This window comes from Hemicordylus capensis, chromosome 1, assembly GCF_027244095.1.
Source record: "Hemicordylus capensis ecotype Gifberg chromosome 1, rHemCap1.1.pri, whole genome shotgun sequence".
In the NCBI taxonomy this organism is placed as follows: domain Eukaryota; kingdom Metazoa; phylum Chordata; class Lepidosauria; order Squamata; family Cordylidae; genus Hemicordylus; species Hemicordylus capensis.
In genome coordinates, this window is record NC_069657.1 from 152,940,742 (window position 1) to 152,961,221 (window position 20,480).

General features: G+C 45.9%; 1 protein-coding gene across 5 annotated transcripts in view; it reads right to left on the reverse strand.

Annotated features, from left to right (window-relative positions):
* Positions 1-20,480, reverse strand: part of XRCC5 (X-ray repair cross complementing 5) — a 78,082-nt gene that overhangs the window by 42,025 nt on the left and 15,577 nt on the right. For 4 of the 5 annotated variants that reach the window (XM_053299922.1, XM_053299937.1, XM_053299947.1 and 1 more), the window contains exons 6-12: positions 15,598-15,786; positions 13,623-13,737; positions 12,439-12,577; positions 10,070-10,182; positions 3,471-3,533; positions 1,625-1,762; positions 212-302 (exon numbers count right to left, since the gene is read on the reverse strand). In XM_053299922.1, the coding sequence (XP_053155897.1) occupies positions 212-302; positions 1,625-1,762; positions 3,471-3,533; positions 10,070-10,182; positions 12,439-12,577; positions 13,623-13,737; positions 15,598-15,786 (848 nt within the window). The remainder of the gene's footprint in view (positions 1-211; positions 303-1,624; positions 1,763-3,470; positions 3,534-10,069; positions 10,183-12,438; positions 12,578-13,622; positions 13,738-15,597; positions 15,787-20,480) is intronic. The other variant, XM_053299953.1, reaches the window with a different exon arrangement.

The window sequence follows — 20,480 nt, forward strand, 5'->3', positions numbered from 1 at the left end:
TTAACTACAGTTAAGACAGGAAGAAGGAAATTGCTCCGGGAACGTACAATAGGAAGGAAATGATAACAACACCCCAGATAAGCATATACCTCCACACCCCATAACGTTTGGATTCACCAGCAACCATTTTACAGATCATGGTTACTGAACACCTGAAGGTTCCATGTATTGCAAAGGGTATTTAAGGATGTAAGCCAACGTATAAGCTTACCTGTTGGAGTGCACTTTTTATTATTTTTCAAGGAGGAAAACATGTACTGCCTCAGATCTTCCATATAAGGTAGCTGAACATATGTCAAACACTAACACAAAGGGGGGGAAGAATTAAAAATAACTCAAATGAAAATGTTTATCAGTGTAGTATCAAATTTATACTTATTTAGAAAATGTACAAGCTGCCCTTTAGTATAAGGGTTGTAGAGCACTGCACATATTTAAGGTAACATAGAACACAATGATTTTGATAAAAATAGCAGAGGGATTCAGCCACAGAATCAGTAAAACAAAGCAAACCAAGATAATAGCAGTCAAAACTGGCACACAATTGCTAGAACGCTGGTGAATAAAAAAGTATTCACGTGGCACCAAACATCAACACTGTCAAGTGAGATTCATTATTGGGGGGGGGGATATATGAGGCACCACAATTGAGAAAGCCCTCTCACCACCTGCTTAACTTCAGATAATGGGGCAAATGGAGAAGGACTTATGACGATGAATACTAGGCAATCTTATAATGTAGAAGGTGGTCCTTCTCTGATACGCTGAAGCCATCTAGGGCTTTAAAGGTAATGACCAGCCCTTGGAACAACACAGAGAACAAACCAGTGTACAACATTCATTCTATTACATATTTTACAACAATTGATTCTATTACATATTTTAAAACAATTATTATTTACAATCATTACAAAATGATTAAAAGGAATATTCAAACACATACAGTAAGTTATACACATGCACATACTGCATTCCTCTGAGAATGACCCATTAACACCTCCTAGTCGCTCTCTCTCTCTCTCTCTCTCTCTCTCTCTCTACCTGCCAATTAAGGGATAGTTCCTTCAACAGAGCAATCTTCTGAACACTTATCAATTTCTCACAGAGGTCTGTCAGTCAACTTCCTATGGTACTTCCAAAGTCTACTTCCAGACTGTGACCATCAATCAGTTGTTCCCTACATTAAAGACTTTTACTTTCCTTTATTCACACACCTCCTCCAGTCCACATCATCTTAAACAATTTCCTTCCCTCCTGGCTGTTTATGCCTGTCAAAAGAACCTGAAAGCTTGCGTCCACCCCCACTTTAGTCACTGCCTAACCAAAACAATGCTTATTGAGCACTACCTCCCATATGCACAATCACCAAAAATGCATGCTGCAGAAATGACACAGCTATCTACAAGAGAGCAAGTGTACTGTGGATCCCCCGCACCCAGTAAAGACAGCCACAACATACAGCTACAAAAGGTTCTTTGAAAACTATGCAAGATTTGAAGCACAAGCTCCCGGAAAATTCTGAACTGATATTCTCAATATTTGAACATGTGCCTGATGGGAGTTGTGCTATCCACCCCTGCTGTGAAGACAGGAGCAGAACTAAATCATCATGAAAATGTATTACCTCGTATCCATTCTTAATTAATGGGAAGGCTACCCCAACCTGGGGATGAGATCTTCTATCATAGACATAACGCACTATAGCCACCATATCCAGCTCATCCAAAGCATGAATCAGAGCCGAAAGAGCAACTGCTGCAGCCTGTCAAAAATGCACAGAATCACATACAAGCACCATTAAAGCCCAGCAATTGCAGCATTCACAAAGGAACAAAAAGACAGGGGCATTTCTGTTTTGAGCCAGCACTCTTGACTTAAGCCTCACCTTTTACCTTTTCAAAAGCACAAGAAATAGTGACAGTGCAAAGCAGATCACAGTATCAAAAAATATTCTAACGTAGGCCACTATTTTTTTAGATCATATACTTTATCACCTTTTCAAAATAAAATGGGCCTTATATAGAACATTAAAGAACTGAAACAGAATACACCTCAGCTTTTTAAAAAAAAATTATAATGTTAAAAGTTGGAAGAGCTTTCATTTCCAAATCTGACAAAGATAGCTAGGTATCATAAGGAGTATAATATGTCAGTTCAGCTTCTCAATATTGTTGCAGGAGCTACAGAACAAGTGGCTTGAAGTAGGATATTATTTCTAGGACCACAAAACTAATTTGTACGTGCTAAAACATCTTGGGTCTGGACAAGACCCTGGAACATAGGAAGCTGCCTTATACCAAGTCCCATCCCTTAAGGGGAATGTCTTACAGTGCTCATACATGTAGTCTCCCATTCAAAGGCAAACCAGGATGGACCCTGCATAGCAAAGGGGACAACTCATGTTTGATACCACAAGACCAGCTCTCCTGGCACCCTTCAGGTTTCTGTGGCAGAACAGTCTTCCCGTCGCCCCAAGCCCCGATGCTGTTTCAGTCCAGCTACTGTATACTAGGGATGTGCATGAACCTGTTCGGAGGCCCTTTTACGGGCCTCCAAACAGGCTCAATCACTGGGGGGATTCAAAGTTAGAAGGCGGTGGGGTGTGTGTCTCACTTTAAGGCGGGGGAGGGGGCACTAACCCCTCCCCCCACGCGGCTCAGTGTCGGTAAAAGCCTTCGGGGCAGCAGTATACCTCCCTGCCGCCCCTTCCCCCCCTTCAGCCGGAAGTGGCTGGAAGTACTGGGCACATTCATGCACGTCAGGCATGCGCAATCGCAGCATGAACACCCGGTACTTTCGGCCAAAGAGGGGGAAGGGGTGGCAGGGAGGTACACTGCCGCCTCGAAGGCTTTTACCTACACTGAGGGAGCAAGTGGGGGGAGTGTGGGGGGAGGGGTAAGTGCACCCTCCCCCACCCTTAAAATGAGACGCACACACACCCTCGAGCCACCCCCACCCGGTTCCGTGCACATCGCTACCATATACATCCAGAGCCTTGTATGTTACAACTGTTGGGGGGTGAGGGAGGACAGGGACAAAGAGCCAGCCTGCAATTGCACCACAGTTTTCAGTGGTGTAAAGTAAGTGTATCATCTCTTCTGCATGAAGGAGAAACAAGCCCACAGGCACATCCAATCCATGAGCTCCCAATGCTATTGCTGGGACATTCTAGTTCCCTTTCCTCCACTTAACTGTCATCAAGCTCTTTCCACCTTGCTTGTTATTTATTTTCTATACTGCCCAAACAGAAGCCCCTGGGCAGTCCCTGTTATAGCTTTTTATATTTGCTTGCATAGAACACTAACACTGAAGAAGAAGAAACTGCTGCCAATTTCTCAATTTTCCCCTTACATCAGCTTTCAACATGCTTCAGAAATACAAAATGCAGCTTTTGAATCAATTACAGTCAGAGGTCTAAAAATACAGCAAAAATCTAAGCAGCATCTAGCTTAAAGGACAGTTCACCTCACCTCATCATCCTTTGCAGCAAAGATTTTCAGAACCTGGTTGCCCATGTAGCGATGCCTTGGGATCTACCAATAAATGTTTCCAGAAAGTTAGTTTTGCTCTTATGCCTAAACCATTCTGATCTCTTTAAAAGTAACTGCCAAAAAGTCATGCATGTGTGTCTTAAGTTTCTTTTTAGAATGTGAGCCCTTTGGGGACAGGGAGCCATCTTATTTGTTTGTTATTTCTTTGTAAACCGCCCTGTGCCATTTTTGGAAGGGCGGTATAGAAATCAAATTATTATTATTATTATTTATTATTATTATTCAGTTCCCTCCTTGAAAGGTCAAACACACCACTGTGTTATATTCCAGCAGAATTTTCTAGCATTGTTAGCATAACATAATCCTTTGTCTGAAGTCTCTGCACTGACTCTCTGGCACATAATTCTTAAGTTTAAAGGTTCTTCTCTTTTCTCTTCACTTGGATCGCCGCATGCTCTCTCTCATCCCTCTCCCTACTCCACACAAGCTCATCTATCAGCTTTCCTTCCACTCTGTTGCTTCTGCCACAGATCCTAAGAGTTTCCAGCACATTTTGGCTAGTATCTGAAACCTCCAAGTTATTGCTCAAAAGTTAGAGATTTATATTCTTTAATATGAATGTTCTTTTTATACACGTTTTGCACACTGCCCAGGTTTTAAAGCATGGAATTAAGTAAATCAGTTGTGGTATTTTTAAATCGATGCTGGACCAGTGCAGTCTCCTCATCCTATCACTTTCAGAGGTCTCTCACAGGCAACATCTCCAAACTGCACATTTAAAAAAAAAATTGTCTTTCATTACTCTTGGATTACCCTTGTACAGTTTCCAGTTATCACCATATGAACCTGACCTGGATTTGCCTTCTAACATGTCCAAGAAACATGGCTAAAGACCCAAAAGAATGCTATAGTAGTACAGAGAGGAGATGAAAATCATGCCTAAGCCTTGATTTTCTTAATGGTGAAAGCAGCCTCCTCCTTTCCTAGAACTCAGTAGCTCTTATCCCTTGAAAAGTAATACCTGCTCCATCACCAAGTTCCATACAACTTCAGAAAGCTCTTCTAAACAACTGCAAACTTCATGATTGATATTAAGTGTGTTTCAGTTCAGAACAAAGCTCTCAAATGGAACAGTGGTACAGTGAACAAATGGATGAATGGGACCTCCTGCCAAGTGAGCATAGGACCAAGGTTTTAATTTCACTGAGTTGGATCCTAACTTGTGTGACAGAATTAAGTAAACACATAAGGGATTTTCTGTGTTCTACATCAACCTCCTGAAAAGGGAGTATTGGGAAGGGGGTGGGCTGGGCTGCAGGTGGGATCCCTACCAATTGGGAACAGACATCTTCCATGAGCAGAGCTCAACTTTCAGGAGAGCATTTTGGGGGGATGCAGAGGGAAAAGATTCCTCACACACACTTCAGTCCATCTGCAGAAGTTAGGATCCTACCCATTTTCTGTATGAAGTTTGATGCTCCCGTTGCATTCTTCATTTCAAATGTTTTGTTCATGCTGCTGTTCATGTAGAGACCAGGATTTGTGAAGTATACTCTGACTTCAGAAAGTGTGCAAAACAATGACCAAGGCTGTATACTTACAAAAGAATGAATCATTGGCACTTACCTGAAAGGTCATTTTCCTCAGAGGTATGGGTTGTATCCGCAAGGATGCTGGGTTGTCTCGACCTCCTGCTCCTAGACAAGGCCAATCAAGAGCTTTGGCTCGCAGCAGGAGGGAGGGGCAATCCCGTGAAGCTCCAGTTCATAGCCAGCTCTAAGAATGCTCCAGAACAATGAGGTTAAAAGAAAGCAAGCAACATGCAAGCATACAACGCCTTATAACAAGGGACAGACAAACACTCGGCAAAATCCAAAACCTCCCAGACTAGCTAATAATCTGTCTCTTAAGGTAAAAAACAGCCATCCTCAGAGAGAAACCACCCCACAGACATATAGGAGACAGTTGGGGTACAGGATCTCAGGACAGCAGAATAACAGCCCGGATGAACAAGCAGGTGGGGGCGGATAAAACCCATACCTCTGAGGAAAATGACCTTTCAGGTAAGTGCCAACGATTCATTTTCCCTCAGAGGAGGGTTGTATCCGCAAGGATGCTGGGACCTACCATAGCCCCTTTTTATACGCTGGGCGGGAGCTGTGAGGTCCGGCCTCAAGGAGGAACTACCTGTTGCAAAACTCTCCTCCCAAAGGCCGCATCTGCCAAGGTCCAATCAAGAATTTTGTAATGCCTCATGAAGGTGGAAAGTGAGGCCCACGTGGCAGCTCAACAGATATCGACCAGGGGGCCCAAGGTGGAGAACGCGGCAGAAGAAGCCGCACTCCTGGTAGAGTGCACTGTAATTCCCTCTGGAGTCGGGGTAGCAGAACCGACATACGCTAACCGGATGCATTGGCAGATCCAGCGCGACAAGGTGGGAGACGAAACCTTCTTTCCTAGCAAACAGTCCTGGAATGAAACGAAGAACGATTCCGAGACCCGAAAAGGCTTAGTGCACCTCAGGTAAATCCTTATCGCCCTGCGTACGTCCAAGGTGTGCCACTCTCGCTCCTTCGGAAAAGGAGGTTTTGTACAGAAGGAAGGTAGCATAAGCTCCTGGGCCCGATGGAACACTGAATTCACTTTGGGAAGGAAGGTAGGATCCGTGTGTAAAAGAACATAGTCCGGATAAACCAGACACAGTTCCTTCCTCACAGACAAAGCGCGCAGATCCGAAACCCGCCTGGCAGAAGTAATGGCAACCAAAAACAAAACCTTAAAAGATAACCGCAAAGGAACAGACCGCAGGGGCTCAAACGGGGCTTTGGTAAAGGCCCTGAGCACCAAATTAAGGTTCCAGGTCGGAAACATGTGTACTGTAGGAGGATTAAGAATAGAAGCCCCTTTGAGGAAGCGCTGTACATGGGGATGCTGAGCTAAGGAGGCTCCCTTCAATTGCAATACCGAAGCAATTGCAAAGACCTGGCAGCGCAAGGTATTCGGGCGTAGCCCTTTATCCAGGCCACTTTGAAGGAAACCCAAGACATATACCACCGAAGCGGACATCAGTGAGACCCCTTGGGAACTACACCAGCTCACGAAGGTCTTCCAGGTCGACTGATATACTCTGACCGTGGAAGGCCTCCGGGAAGCCAGGATAGTGTCTTGGACTGAACTAGGATATAAGCAAGCTGCTAAGGAACTCCGCTCAATCTCCAAGCGAAGAGATTAAGCAACTCCAGATCCGGGTGAAAATTCAGACCCTGACTGAGAAGGTGACTGTGAGACCCCAGAGGAAGCGGCGGTTCGACTGACAACTCCACCAGTTCCTAAAACCAGGGCCTGCGAGGCCAGTGCGGAGCCACCAAGATGACCTCCGCTCTCAACAGCCGGATCCTTCGAATGGTCTGTGGAATGATGGCGAATGGCGGAAAGGCATAGGATAGGCCCGGGGGCCATGGAAAGGTCAGATCGTCTACACCCTCTGCCCCCAGAGAGTGGTACCTCAAGAGGAAACATTGCAGCCTGGCGTTGCTTGGCTTTGCAAACAGGTCCATGTTGTTCCCCCAAAGGGACAGGCTCGGTCGCACGAATAGTCTGTAGATGAAGGATAGCCTCCATCATCAAGCGGTGCTTGGAAACCTTGCGAGACCTTGGGGATGGGAGAAACCGATCTGGAAGCTGCGACATAAACTCCAGAGAATACCCTGAAGAAACCGTTTGCAGGATCCAGGAGTCGGAACAAGTCTTAGCCCAGACCTGTGCAAACTCCCCCAACCTGCTCCCCACCAGAGGGAGAGCTTGAACCTGAAGGAGGCAAGCCTGAGGGCAGTCATTGGGCCTGATTTCGCTTGAAACCTGGCTTTGAAGGCTGGTTGAGCTGTTGGGGCTTTCGAAACGACGTGTCCCAAAAGGAAGGCTGGTTCCTAGGCCAATTTGCTCTATCCGACCTATACTGCCGAGAGCGAAAGGAGGGCCTATACCCCCTGAAGCCAGACGTAGCTGGTGAGAAACCACATCGGTCCTGTCGCTGAGATGCAGCAGCAGAAGGTATTGCCTTCTTATTGTCCTTTGTCTGAATCAAAACAGGCTCCAGCGCTTCGCCAAATAGCTTGCCACCCTTAAATGCTGAATTGGCAGTATTAGACCTCAATTTCTGGTCAACTTGCCAATTCTTTAACCAGAGATGACGCCTAACAGTGATGTCAGACGCCAGGGCCCTGGCAGACATTTGGGCAGCATCCAAAGAGGAATCAGCCATGAATTTGACCACCTTCCCTAATTTGTTGAGGCCTTGCCTAAGGTTAGTAAGCTCAGGCGGAACCATAGGGGTGAGCTCCTTCACCCACAGAACTGCAGCCCTAGCAAAGATGTAGTTAGCGTCTGAAGCTCTAACAGACAGCGCGGTAACCTCGTGAGACCTGCGCAGAGCTGCATCGCATCTTTTATCTTCCACATTCTTTAAGGCATCCTCCCCTTCCTTAGGGAGCACAGCCCCTGTGACCAGAGTGGCCACCTCTGCATCCACCTATGGCACCTTAAGCTTACTCATAAGCACACTGCTAGAATTGTACATGCGCCTCACTACTGGTGAAGGACCTTTGCCTTCAGTAGGTTTGTCCCACTCAGCCTGAAACACATCAAAGAAAAGCTGAGGACAGGGAACACTGAGCTCCTGGAAGGGAGGGAGGAAGAAGGGAGGACTGTGGGATCCCCTTCTGCTCCCTCGGAAGCAGGTGGAACCACCCCTACCAAACGAAGGGTTTTCCTGACCTTATGCAGAAGAACCAGATAGTCCGCCTGAGAAAACAGGCGATAATTAGAATATTGAGCAGAGGAAGGCTCCTCCTCATCCCCAGAGAGCTCCCCTTCCTCTCTGTCCGAATCGGAAGCATCCAATGGTCCAGGGAACTCCCGGCAAGGGGAATTCCTGGGAGGCACAACGGAGAGAGGGGGGATCGGCTGGCAAGGAGACAGGGCAGGGGGCCCCCCATCCGGGATGTGCTCTGCCGGGCTGGGCTGAAGGACAGTGCGCGGCGCGTCCAGAGCAACCAAAATGGCCACCGCCGAAATTTGGGTGGGAAGCGGTAGGGCGGGAAGCAATGGCGGCACCGCAATTGGCTGAGCTGGGATCGGCGATGGGGCGGCAATAGACGCGGGTGGCCACGGCAGTTTACTGACCTCCTCAGCCACCACACGCCTCAGCAGAGCCGCAAAACGTGGGGGAATGTCCCCCTCCTCCTCTTCACAAACTTCGCCCACCTCAGGGGCGGTAGTGGCAGCCGTGCACAAGCGTTTGGCGGGGGGCGCTGAGAAGGAAGCCCCGGTTCCCGACTCTCCCTCACAGCCCCTTGTCGGTTCACCTACCGACGGCCCCACAACCTCCATCTCATGCTGCAGAACAGGGGCAGCAGCCTCTGGAGGAGAATTGCCTCCACCTTCCTGAAGAACCCCGCAGGCAGGCGACCGGGTCTTGCCCTGATCACCTACCTTAAGTGAATTCTTTTCGCGTTTCTTCGCCTTCTTGGCATTGGCAGCCTTGTGGCTCCGAGAACTGGGTGCGGGAATGGAAGCCGCGACCCACTCGGCTTGGCACAGAGAGTGTGCCACGGAATCCTCCGAGAGAGAGGGAGACGCCTCTCTCTCGCTGCGCTGTGACTCCATTGCCATTATAGGGCACACCAGGAGCAGCGGCAGAGGAGCTAACAAATTTCCTTTTCCTTTCCCTACAATTCACTTCACTGTTGCCGAGGCAGAAAGGAGAATTTAGGCAGTAGGAAGAAAGCGAGGAGAATAAAACAGAGGAGCAAGTAGAAAAGAGCCCTGCTGGAGCGAGACAGAGCGAAGAACTGGAGCTTCAGGGGACTGCCCTTCCCTCCTGCTGCGAGCCAAAGCTCTTGACTGGCCCTGTCTAGGAGCAGGAGGTCGAGACAACCCAGCATCCTTGCGGATACAACCCTCCTCGGAGGGGAAAAAACCCATTCTTTGCCGATGTCACCGAAATTTCACAAGAAAAGCAGAAATCCCCAACTTGTGTGAATTATGCAGCTTTGGACTCTAAATTCGTATAATTAACCCCTCCTGCCCCGTCACCACCTTTTTTTTTTTTACTGTTTTGCATAATAGCAGGGGGAAGGTGCCCCCATCACAGAGTCCTATCTCTTCACAAATAAGAAGGAGGCACCACTTTCTCCACTCCAAGGTAACTATACCCCACAGAGAAGGGGGCTCACATGTTGCAGCCCCCCTCTGACTTGAAGCTAGCTCTGGGCACACATACTCCACTTCCTGTTTCAACCAAGCTGTTGCAACTTAAGTGCATTGTAACCTAGGAGCCGAAGTACACAATGGCAGCCCTTCCTTGTCATAAGTAGTTAGTTTACTTGGGAACGAGGTTCATGTACAGGTTCAGCACCGAACCAGTTCTGCACTGGTGGCGGGGGAGGGAGCAGCAAGCAGGATCTTTAAAAACCTCAGTTTGTGCACATCCCTATTTGTGACTCATTTGTATAGTCTCTCTGGCCTGAGACAAATTTCAAGGTTAAACAATAAGCACTTCTCCAAATTCACCACCATACCTGAGATGATTTGCTGAAGCCAAGGACAGCGAAACATTTCCCATCTGTCTTATATTTCATCTGTTCCTCATCTACTTTAGAAAAAGGTACTATATCGCTCCCATACCGGAATCCTGCAGAACAACATAATAACATCTTATGTCAGTAAACTGGGTGTCCCTGAGCAAACATCTCAGAAACCTAAAGGGGAGTATGGGGAAGGACAGAATAGCCTTGATGAAAATAATGAGCAGCGATTGGAATGGCATCCCACCCCGCTAAACCAGCAGAGCCAAGGGCTGTGCATCAGTGCTGCCTAGGAAACCTGGCAGCAGAGAGCAATACACAGCCCTGAGTCCTCAAATAGATGAGGCTGAAATCTAGGCTGAAGTTAGACCTGCCTCTTATTCCCCGCCCCCCGCCCCCCAATCTGGAGTTTAAAGCAGGAGAGGGGACTGGGCTTGGAGGACCAGCACCTCGTGGTGTCCATCTTCATAGCACAACACCCCCACTTTGGATTCCTTCAGTGGTGTGGGGAGCTCTCAGGGGGTCATATCCTCCTAGACCCCTCAACAAGAAAGGGTCCTTTAAGCTGTGAGGGGGCTGCCCCTTCACAGATTAAAAGATTGGGGGCAATGGCCTCAAAGGGCCACTTCCTCTGACTCCACTGCCCTCTCACCTGTGACATGCTCATGGGTTCCCATGTGCCACCCTAACAGCCATATGAAGTTTGTATCTTCCAACACCCAGGTAAGCCCTCAGCATACCTAATGTCCTAAAGCTATTTTCAAAACTCTGGTGTCTGAAAAAACCAATCTCTCTCTCTCTCTCTCTCTCTCTCTCTCGTCAACCTTCGGTTGCAAATAGCACTTGCCCTCCTCACACATTATTGTACTAAATCTTAATGCTTGTGCCAATAACGCAAACCCAAACTATACTCCGGAAACAAAACAATTCAGTGAATGACACCGAACCTTCTTTTTGCAAACGCAAAAGCAACGACTCTGAGAAACACTCTGTGAAGTTTTCACAGAACAAAATGTCACATAATGTCAATAAAAGATGTGCCAATATCCCATGAGAAATCAGCAGCTCATCTGCAAAGAAACCATTCTGCTGTTTGAGTACATATTTTCTATATTTTACTTTATTTACTCTTCTGAAAAACTGCATGACCAAGATAACAGTTGTTTTTCTTCTTTGGAATACAATATTTTCTTGGTGCTTAGTCAACGTGAAGTCATGTTTTTCCCACTTGCACAATGTATTGCTATATGCCTGACTGTATAGCCAGAGACTGAAGATTATGTCACCAGGTGGAAAGCAAGAGACAAGAGTGATATCAAGAAATTACTTCCTTACAACTTTTTTTCAAAGACACCTCTTCAAGCTCAACAAAGAAGATGAATAACTAAAGGAAAAAGGTACTACTACTACAGATATCTATATAATGCTTTTCGACAAAAGTTCCCAAAGCGGTCTACACAAAGAAATAAATAAAGATGGATCCCTGTCTCTAAAGGGCTCACAATCTAAAAATAAACACAAGATAGACACTAGCAACAGCCACAGGAGGGATGCTGTACTGGAGTTAGATAGGGTCAGTTGCATTCTCCCTGCTCAATAAAGAGAATCACCACTTTTAAAAGGTGCCGCTTTGCTCAGTTAGCAGGTAGCACATTCTAAGGTCCCCCAAAAGACACACAGAAAATAGGGTTTGCCCTCTGGCCTCAAGTACTGTTTAGTCAATGAAAGTGCAAAGGAGGCGGCAAGAACCCCATGCAGTGTTCCCTCTAACAGGAATCCCCAGATGTTGTTGACTACAACTCCCAGAATCCCCTGCTGTAATGGCTTTTGCTTGGGGATTATGGGAGTTGTAGTTAACAACCTCTGGGAAACGCTGTTAGGGAGAAACACTGTTCCCATGTGAAACCTGACACTTATCAGGAGGGGCTGAGCATGTCACTATTCCTATCTCTGACCAATCAAGTCACACAGAAAAACCCAACCAAGCAGATCAAGGAGAAGGAGAGGGCTCACCACTTTGCAACTAACTTTGACCAGATGTAACAGGAGTGGGTCAAACAAGAAAGGGATGTGCTCATATGCTCCCAAGCACCCTTTTTCATATCTTTGTTCAGTACTGACTGAAGCCAATGCATATGACTGGAACACGACAGACCTGCTGAAATGTTGTTCTATATGCAACCTAGTGGCATCCAAGCTAAAAAGAAATACAAGTGAATTCATTTACAGGGCAGAAGAAACATGTAATGGGGGGTGGGGGCAGTAACAAATGTTGCTAACCAATAACATGCTAATGCTTCTACACACACACACCTTTCCTTGGAAAACACACCTCTTCAGGGTGCCCAAAGCAGAAAACATACCTTGAATCACATCCTCTTTCTGGACCTCTGTTTCATCATCGTCATCCAAGCAGTAAACAGTTTCTCTTTGCACATCATCTTTTTTTAGTGTTTTGGCATCTACAACCATCCAAGTTTTCTTCACTTTCTCCTCAGTGAACTAGACATCAAAATTTAAGAGGACAGATGCTTCATTTTAACGTGTGTGTACGAGGCCTTAGCTTTAAGCAGCTCCTGGGACCCTCTGTTTTCGCCAGACAGGGGGTGGCAACTTCATTTACACTGAACTAGTAAAACTATCGCAAACACATGCATTTCCTTCTCTGACCCCCACTGATTTTTTCAGTAATGCACTCTGAAAACAAGCCTGGAATTCTAGCTGCACAGAATGATGGAATGACCATCTCAAATTCAATCTACTGTTTTTCAGTGATTGCAAGGCACTATGTGGTCGCTAAGAGTCGACACCGACTTGACGGCACTCAAATCAATCAATCAAGGGACATACAGTAATCTAGAAAACATCACCTTACTATGGTCCTACATATGATAAATGCCATTTCTCCCCATAAGAGTGAAAAGTTCCCTAAGAAAAATAAGGAGAACTAGCTGGGCCAGGCACAGAACATCTGCGGCTCTAGTTCTCCCCCCAGCCTACCTGCCCACTGCTTTCTTCCCTGCCCGCCCGCCACTAATTTCTTCCCTCGCCCGCCATTTTCTTCCCACACACTCCGTTTTGTTTCCCACCTCGCCCACAAGCCTATCTGCCAGCGCAACCGCTTTCCTCTCCCCCTGCTGGCAGCTCGCTCGCCAACTCTCACGAGAGCTGCCACACATGGGATTAGCAACAGGTACACCTTAGAGAAATATATATATTTATTATATTATTCCTACTGGATTTTATCAAAAGCCATTGAATTATCCATATGAATGCAGTATAGTTTGCTTTTAACCTGTTAATGTGTCATGCTATGAAAAGTAACCATATTCTATTTCTCTGTGGTGTCTGATTTAATACCTTAATAGGCAGCAAACATAAATGAGTTACTGTGAATGAATTTGAACAATTAATGCATCTCTGATGTGTGATGTGTGTGTGAATATTTATGTAGCTTTTCAACAAAAGTTCTGAAAAATAATAAATGTTATTGTCTATTAGCCCAACTAGGCCTAGGTAAAACTGCAGTGTGATCTTAGCAACTTACTGATTTATAGCCAACAATCCTTATAGATAACTGAGAACCAATTGTGAGCTGGCAGGGCCAAGGCATTGGTCTTCGTTCAGTTTTCTTAAACACTGAAAGACGCTCCAGACTTTCTCTACATAAAGGAACACACAGGAAAACTATCTGGTGAGACTATTCCACAAATGAATGTACCTACGCTAGAAGCACAAGCCTGTGCTTCTATAAATCACAAGATTTATAGTCTAGAAAATCCTCAGTGGAGTTGCATGCACTCAAAAGAGATCATGGGGGAACATCAGGTCAGCATATTATAATGTCAGTCTCTGTGGGCTGGTTTGCACCTATCTATCACTTGATGACTGTACATGACAACCTGTATATATGGCCATCATAGATGTAACACCACAGGCAGAACTTTCATATCACCTTAAATACAATGCTTTTCACTAGAGACCATGTACTTATTCAGATACCAACTGGCAAGTGCAGAGTAATCCAGTCATAAGCATGCGTGTATGAATCAGCCCTGCGACATTAAGACTGACAACATTATGCCATTTCTTTTCCATGGACATTTTACATTCTGCAGAATTCCCCAGAGTACATCACTTGCATCTCAATGCATCAACACAAAAATTATTAGGACAGAACGTGTACTAACAGTTACACTTGTCCAATATCACAAAACATGTTATTATGCTGCTAACACTGTAGCAACAGCATACCAACAGAAGTAGATATTCTAGTTCACACTATCTAAGCTGTCTCAGCCATGGCAACACATCTGAGATCCTCAGCTGGGTGGCCATAGTTGCAGGGAAGAAGTGGAAGGCAGGAAATGGGTTAAATGGCGGGTGGGGGAAAGGGTGGGCCTGCTCTGGGCGCCATCTTTCGGCCAACTAAATCCCATTAGAACTAAAGATTATGGTTTTCTCTATCATGGCATCTATATTGTGGAACCTTTTACCAAGGGAAGCCTTGGTACATTTTATTGTGTTTTTATTTAATCATTGAAAAGGTTTATATGCTACTTTTCAGGACCAGATCATCACAAGGCAGCTAACAATGATTAAAAACATAAAATACAAATCATTTAAAAAATAAAATAAAATAAAATCAGACAGCAATCACAGAAAACCACGCCTCAACTAAGCCTTGCAGGAGACCTGGTCTTGTGGTAGCAAGCATGACTTGTCCCCTTAGCTAAGCAGGGTCCACCCTGGCTGCATCTGAAAGGGAGACTAGAAGTGTGAGCACTGCAAGATATTCCCCTTAGGGGGTGGAACCGCTCTGGGAAGAGCAGAAGGTTCCAAGTTCCCTCCCTGGCTTCTCTAAGATAGGGCTGAGAGAGATTCCTGCCTGCAACCTTGGAGAAGCCGCTGCCTGTCTGTGAAGACAATACTGAGCTAGATAGACCAATGGTCTGACTCAGTATATGGCAACTTCCTGCTAACTGGGCAAAGAGGCACCTTTTACCGTGGTGATTCTCTTTATTTAGCAGGGGGAGAGTAACTGGCCCTATCCATCCCCCAGCACAGTACTTCCAGTGACTGTTGCTGGTGTGTGTCTTATGTTTCTTTATAGAATGTGAGCCCTTTGGGGACAGGGAGCCATCTTATTTGTTTGTAAACCTTTCTTTGTAAACCGCCCTGAGCCATTTTTGGAAGGGCGGTATAGAAATTGAGTTGTTGTTGTTGTTGTTGTTGTTGTTGTTGTTCCTACGTAACAAATAGTTTTTTATGGCATTATTCAAAGTCACAAAAGCGGGAATCTGGTAAGTTTCCCATGCATGTGTAGAGGTTCAAAGTTGCAATGTGCCAATAAGAACCCCTGGTCCTGGTCCCTGACAAATGAATTTGTGCCAAAGGCGAGCTAGAGTATAAGCTTACGAGGCTCACCATTAAGCCTGGCTATGCACATATGGGGGAAGGTGATCCTTTACACACCTTCTTGTGAGTGGAACAAAAAGCAAACACTTCTAATTCAAGGTTACCTGAATGTGTAAATATCGTCCAGACCTCCTTCTTCGTCTAATGAAAACATGAGTTTCCTCACCATCCGGAGGCCGCCTTTCTGCTGTTCAGTTAGCCCCTTCCTTGGAAAAGAGTTTTGGTGCCTATTAGGATGTGCACCGTCATTCACGTCCCCGCTTCCATCTTCGTCATTCACTGGAAATGGCAAGCTAAGAATACAATTAAAAATTATTTTAACTTACATCCCCCGCTCAACAATACAACCACCACAAATCAATTTAAGCGGTGTTTCATTCTTTTTTTTTTTTTTAGGAAAGAACTGTGAATTGACACTTTAGATCCTTCCTTTATTCTGATACACTTTCAAATGTCATTCTGAAGACTTAGCAAGCCCACACTGATGCTTATTTACCGCTGCACTATTAGTCACTGGTGACATGACTACTTCTGTATAGGATCTTAATAAGCTACAATATACTGAGAATTCATAAATAAAGCTGACGTATTTTCCTCTGTTGAAAGAGCTTGTATTAAGCGTTGTATATGAAATTATCTTTTGTGGCAATTTATGAGTCAATGCCAAATTAGTACAACAAAACCTAAAGTATAAAAATGCTTATTGAAAAAATCAAACCACTTTCCCCATTATTTTATACTGCACGTCAAAAGTTTGTCTGTGCTAGTTTGTTTCCTCTGGGATGTTTGCCTTTTGAACTCCATCCATCACTTCTATCCAATTTTTAGGTGGTGAAATGTGGGCTGAGGGAATGCAGTTTTCTGTTTCATCTACTATTAATATAACTACCCTATCATGGTCTGGCAAAGGCAGAACTTTGAGTAGGATTAAATGCATGCTATTTTTAGCCATCTTAATGTCTAAATATCAGCACTGTTAATGGCAAAAAACTTGTACTTGCAAATGTCTGTTACTCAATTATTTCCCATACTTTTTTAAAACTCAGGATCAGCACCCTCAGACAGTTGCTGAGGGCCCACTACCAATCTCTAAAGCACAACTCCTTTGACTAAGATAGCCACTCCACCACCACCTCCTCCAGGCAATCTCATTCACAAAAAGGAACTTGTAGGAGCCATTGTGGGTTTGGCTCCCATTTGTGGATGCAATGATCAGGAGGAAAGCAAAAAGAATGTTAGTACTCACCAACGTGAAGGTTTCTTCTTGCTGGTGTAATGGAGATCACCCATTGTGGGTTATCCCCACCCACATACTCCAGAAGGCAGAACTTAAGCAAATGAAGAAACCATTAATATGCCCTTTATGGGCTGTCCCTTCCAGTTCCATTGAAATAGCTTGAATGAACACAGAAACAAACAGACTCAACAGGTAGAACAAACGGACTAAAAAACCCGAGAACAATGTAAACAGAACCATGCCATATAAGGTGGAAGAATATGAAACACAGCAGAATAGCCAAGGAAGGCAGAAGGCAAGACCCAAAAAAAGGAAACCGAGCCCCCGAGCCCCACCCCCACCAGGCAGCAGAACCAGGCTCCAAAGCCTGGGTGGGCATGGGTGACCTCTGCTACATCAGCAAGGAACCTTCATATTGAGTACCAATGTTCCTTTCTCTGCTGGTGTAGTTGGTCACCCATCATGGGAAATGCCACTGCTCACACCCAAGGGAGGGAACAAGAATGCCCTAATCTACCACCCAGATAGGATCGGTTGCAGGACCCTCTGGCTGAATGCCGCTGTAGATGAGGCGTGCACATCCAGCTTATGATGCCATGAAAAGGTGGATGGTGACTTCCACGTAGCAGCTTCTCTTCCAGATCTCTTCCAAAAAAGCTTTGGTGGAAAACACCACCTAGGTGGAAGCAGACCTGGTGAAATAAGCATTTACTAATCATGGTACAGGTACACGCTGCATCTCATACACCAGCATAATACACACCTTCACCCAGCAACCAATGGTGGCTGCTGAGACCTTCTGACCCAAGGTAAATGACTGGAATGAGACAAACATGGAATCAGACCATTGAAAGGATTCAGTGTGAGCCATGTAGATGCACAAAGCCCTGCGCACATCCAGTTTGTGCCACTGATTCTCTTTGGTATATTGCAGTTTAGGACAGAAGGAAGGTAAGTATATGTCCTCTGATCTATGGAAAACTGAGTTGCCATTAGGAATAAAGGATTGGAAATCAGTTACATGGCCTCCTTGGAGAAAACATACTGTGCCAGTATGGAGCGATCAGAATCAGCAATGCCCTAGACGTATGTAGCTTCCCGAGATATCATGCCAGCAGAGGTGTCAGGGAGAAAGCGTATAGTAGCAATCGCAGCCAAGGCATCAATACAGTATCTGCCGACTCCACCCCACATGCCGGAAAACGTGAAGCAAACCTGGGTAGGTTCATGCTGTCGGGTTGATGAGAGGGGAACCTAACTGTTTAGTTATCCAGCAAAAGACTTGAGGATGAAGTCTCCACTCCGCTGAATGAATGTCCTGGCAACTCAATCAATCCGCTTTTATGCTGGGCTCTCCACAAACATGATGTGCCATTATGGACTCTAGATGAGACTCCACCAATTGGATGAGAGTTGAAGCTAGCAGATGTAACAACTTGATCCTCATCCCCCTTCCCCCCGCCCCGCCCGCCGGTGATTGATATGGGCTTTGGTGGAGATGTTGTCTATCCTGATCAGAACACTGTCCCCACGACTTCCTGGAATGCCAATAGGGCCAGGTAGACTGCCCAGAGGTCTAACCAGTTTATGCTGTGCTGCTGTTCCTCTGGCGTCCAACTGCCCTGGGCATGGAGGTGCAGCCAGTGGGCCCCTCAGCTTGTCAAACTCACATCCATAGTCACCAATATTCTGGGTGGTTCCAAGAACTGTTTTCCTTTGGAAAGATTGACAGGACGCGTCCACCAATATAGCAAATGCTTGAGATGTCCTGTGAGCCCAACAATCTTCCGATGTTTGCAGGCTATTTGCAGCCGGTAAGGTAGAAGCACCCACTGAACCAGCCATTCTTTCCATCACCACCACCATCAATCCTAGCTGGCTAGCTGAAGCAGGTTCGCTGACCTGGCCTGCAGTATTCCCCTGGAGAGGGCTATCGTCATCTGCATTCTGTCTTGGAGAAGAAAGAAATGGCTTCTCTTTGTGTTGAGGATCACTCCCAGGTGTTGGATGAGCTGTGAAGGAATGAAGTGGCTCCTCTCTTCGTTTATCAGAAACCTGTGCTCCTTGAGACACACAGGTGTCTTTTGGAGAGCCCTCCTGGCCTCCCCCTCTGATCAGGCACGTATAAGGAGGTCACCTAAACAACAATAAAGGTGAACTCCCTGTAGATGCAGGGAAGTGACAATGGGTACCAAGAACTTGGTAAGGAACCTGGGGGCTGATGACAGGCCGAAGCGGAAGGCCCCATGTTGGTAATACTGAGCTCGGTAGCAGAAACATATAAGGTGCCTGCTTACTGGGTGCAGGTAAGCTTCTTTCAGGTTGATAGAGACCAAGAAATCTAGTCGTTCTGAAGAGCTTCTGCAATGGATCTGAGTGATTCCATGCGAAAGTGCTTCCTAACCACAAACTTGTTGACCGCCTTCAGGTCTAGTACTGCCCACAGGGACCCGTCCTCCTTGGAGACGATGAACAGTTTCGAATACCAGACCCTCCCCCTTTGGGAAGGGGGAACCTCTTCTACTGCCCAAATTTGCAGGAAATGATGTATAGCCTGAAGGAGGCTCAGATGTTTTGTGAGATTTCTTGATTTTGGAGTTGGCAGGAATTTGTCCCTTGGGGGACGAAGCAATTCCACCTTGTATCCCAGAGCTACTATGGACAGCATCCACTGATCTGAAATAGAACTTTCTCATGAGTGCCAAAAGTCTGTAATGCAGCTGCTGCCTGGGCCTCTTAGAACGAGGGGAAACTGGATCTGAGCTGAGGGTAGTAGGACGGTCTGCCATGGCCTCTGGATCTGATTGGGATTTTCTGAGGTCCAACAGGCCATCATCAGAAAATCCCTGTTCTTGAATAAAGGACAAAAGGCTCCGAATGGTTGGTTAAACCCACAGTTTGGCCTCTTCTCCTCCTCCTTAACACAGGACAGCAAGGCCTTGTGTTTGCCTCAACCAAAATGTCTTTTGAGGCCTCATCCCCAAATAGCTTTGCCCCCATACAAGGGGATGAGATTAGCTTTAGAAGTGTTATCCACATACCAGTGTCTAAGCCATATATTGTGTCTGGCCAGTACTTTTAAGCTAATGACCTTCGATGAGAATCTAATACTGTCCAGTATGGCATCAGAGGTAAATGCTGCAGCTCTTCGCAACCAAAAAAGCTTACGCCTCAGTCTGTTAGGATCTGCAGGTGGGTCATTTAATAACTCATCGATCCAGAGGATGGATGCTCTGGAAACTAGAGATGCAGCAGTATCTGCCCTGATAGCCACGTGGATTATGACTCATGGGCCATATGCACAGCCAACTTGGCCTCCTTGTCTGTGGGCTCCTTCAATGTAGACTCCCCATCTTTGGGGACCACCGCACCACTGAGTAGTGCCACTATTGGTGTGTCAGTAAGGAGAACCTTAAGCAAGTCAAGTTCTTCCTCTTGGAAATTGTAAAACTTGTTAGGCACAGTACTGGTGCACTTAGAGGTGGAGGATTTATCCCACTCCTGCTCTATCATGGTAATGAAGCCCTCTGGCACAGGGGTCCTAGTCTGAGGCTTCATGGGCTTGGTACTAAGGTACCTTTCATGGTACTAAGCTAACCTTAGACTGACTATCCTGTGCCTCTGTTTGGATTAAGTCCCAAGACAGCTACTGCCTGAGTAATCAAAGCCTGAAATCCTCCCACAAGAACAAACGAACAAATGTATAAGGCATATGCACATGCGCGCGCTCACAAGTTTTTTGATGTCCGC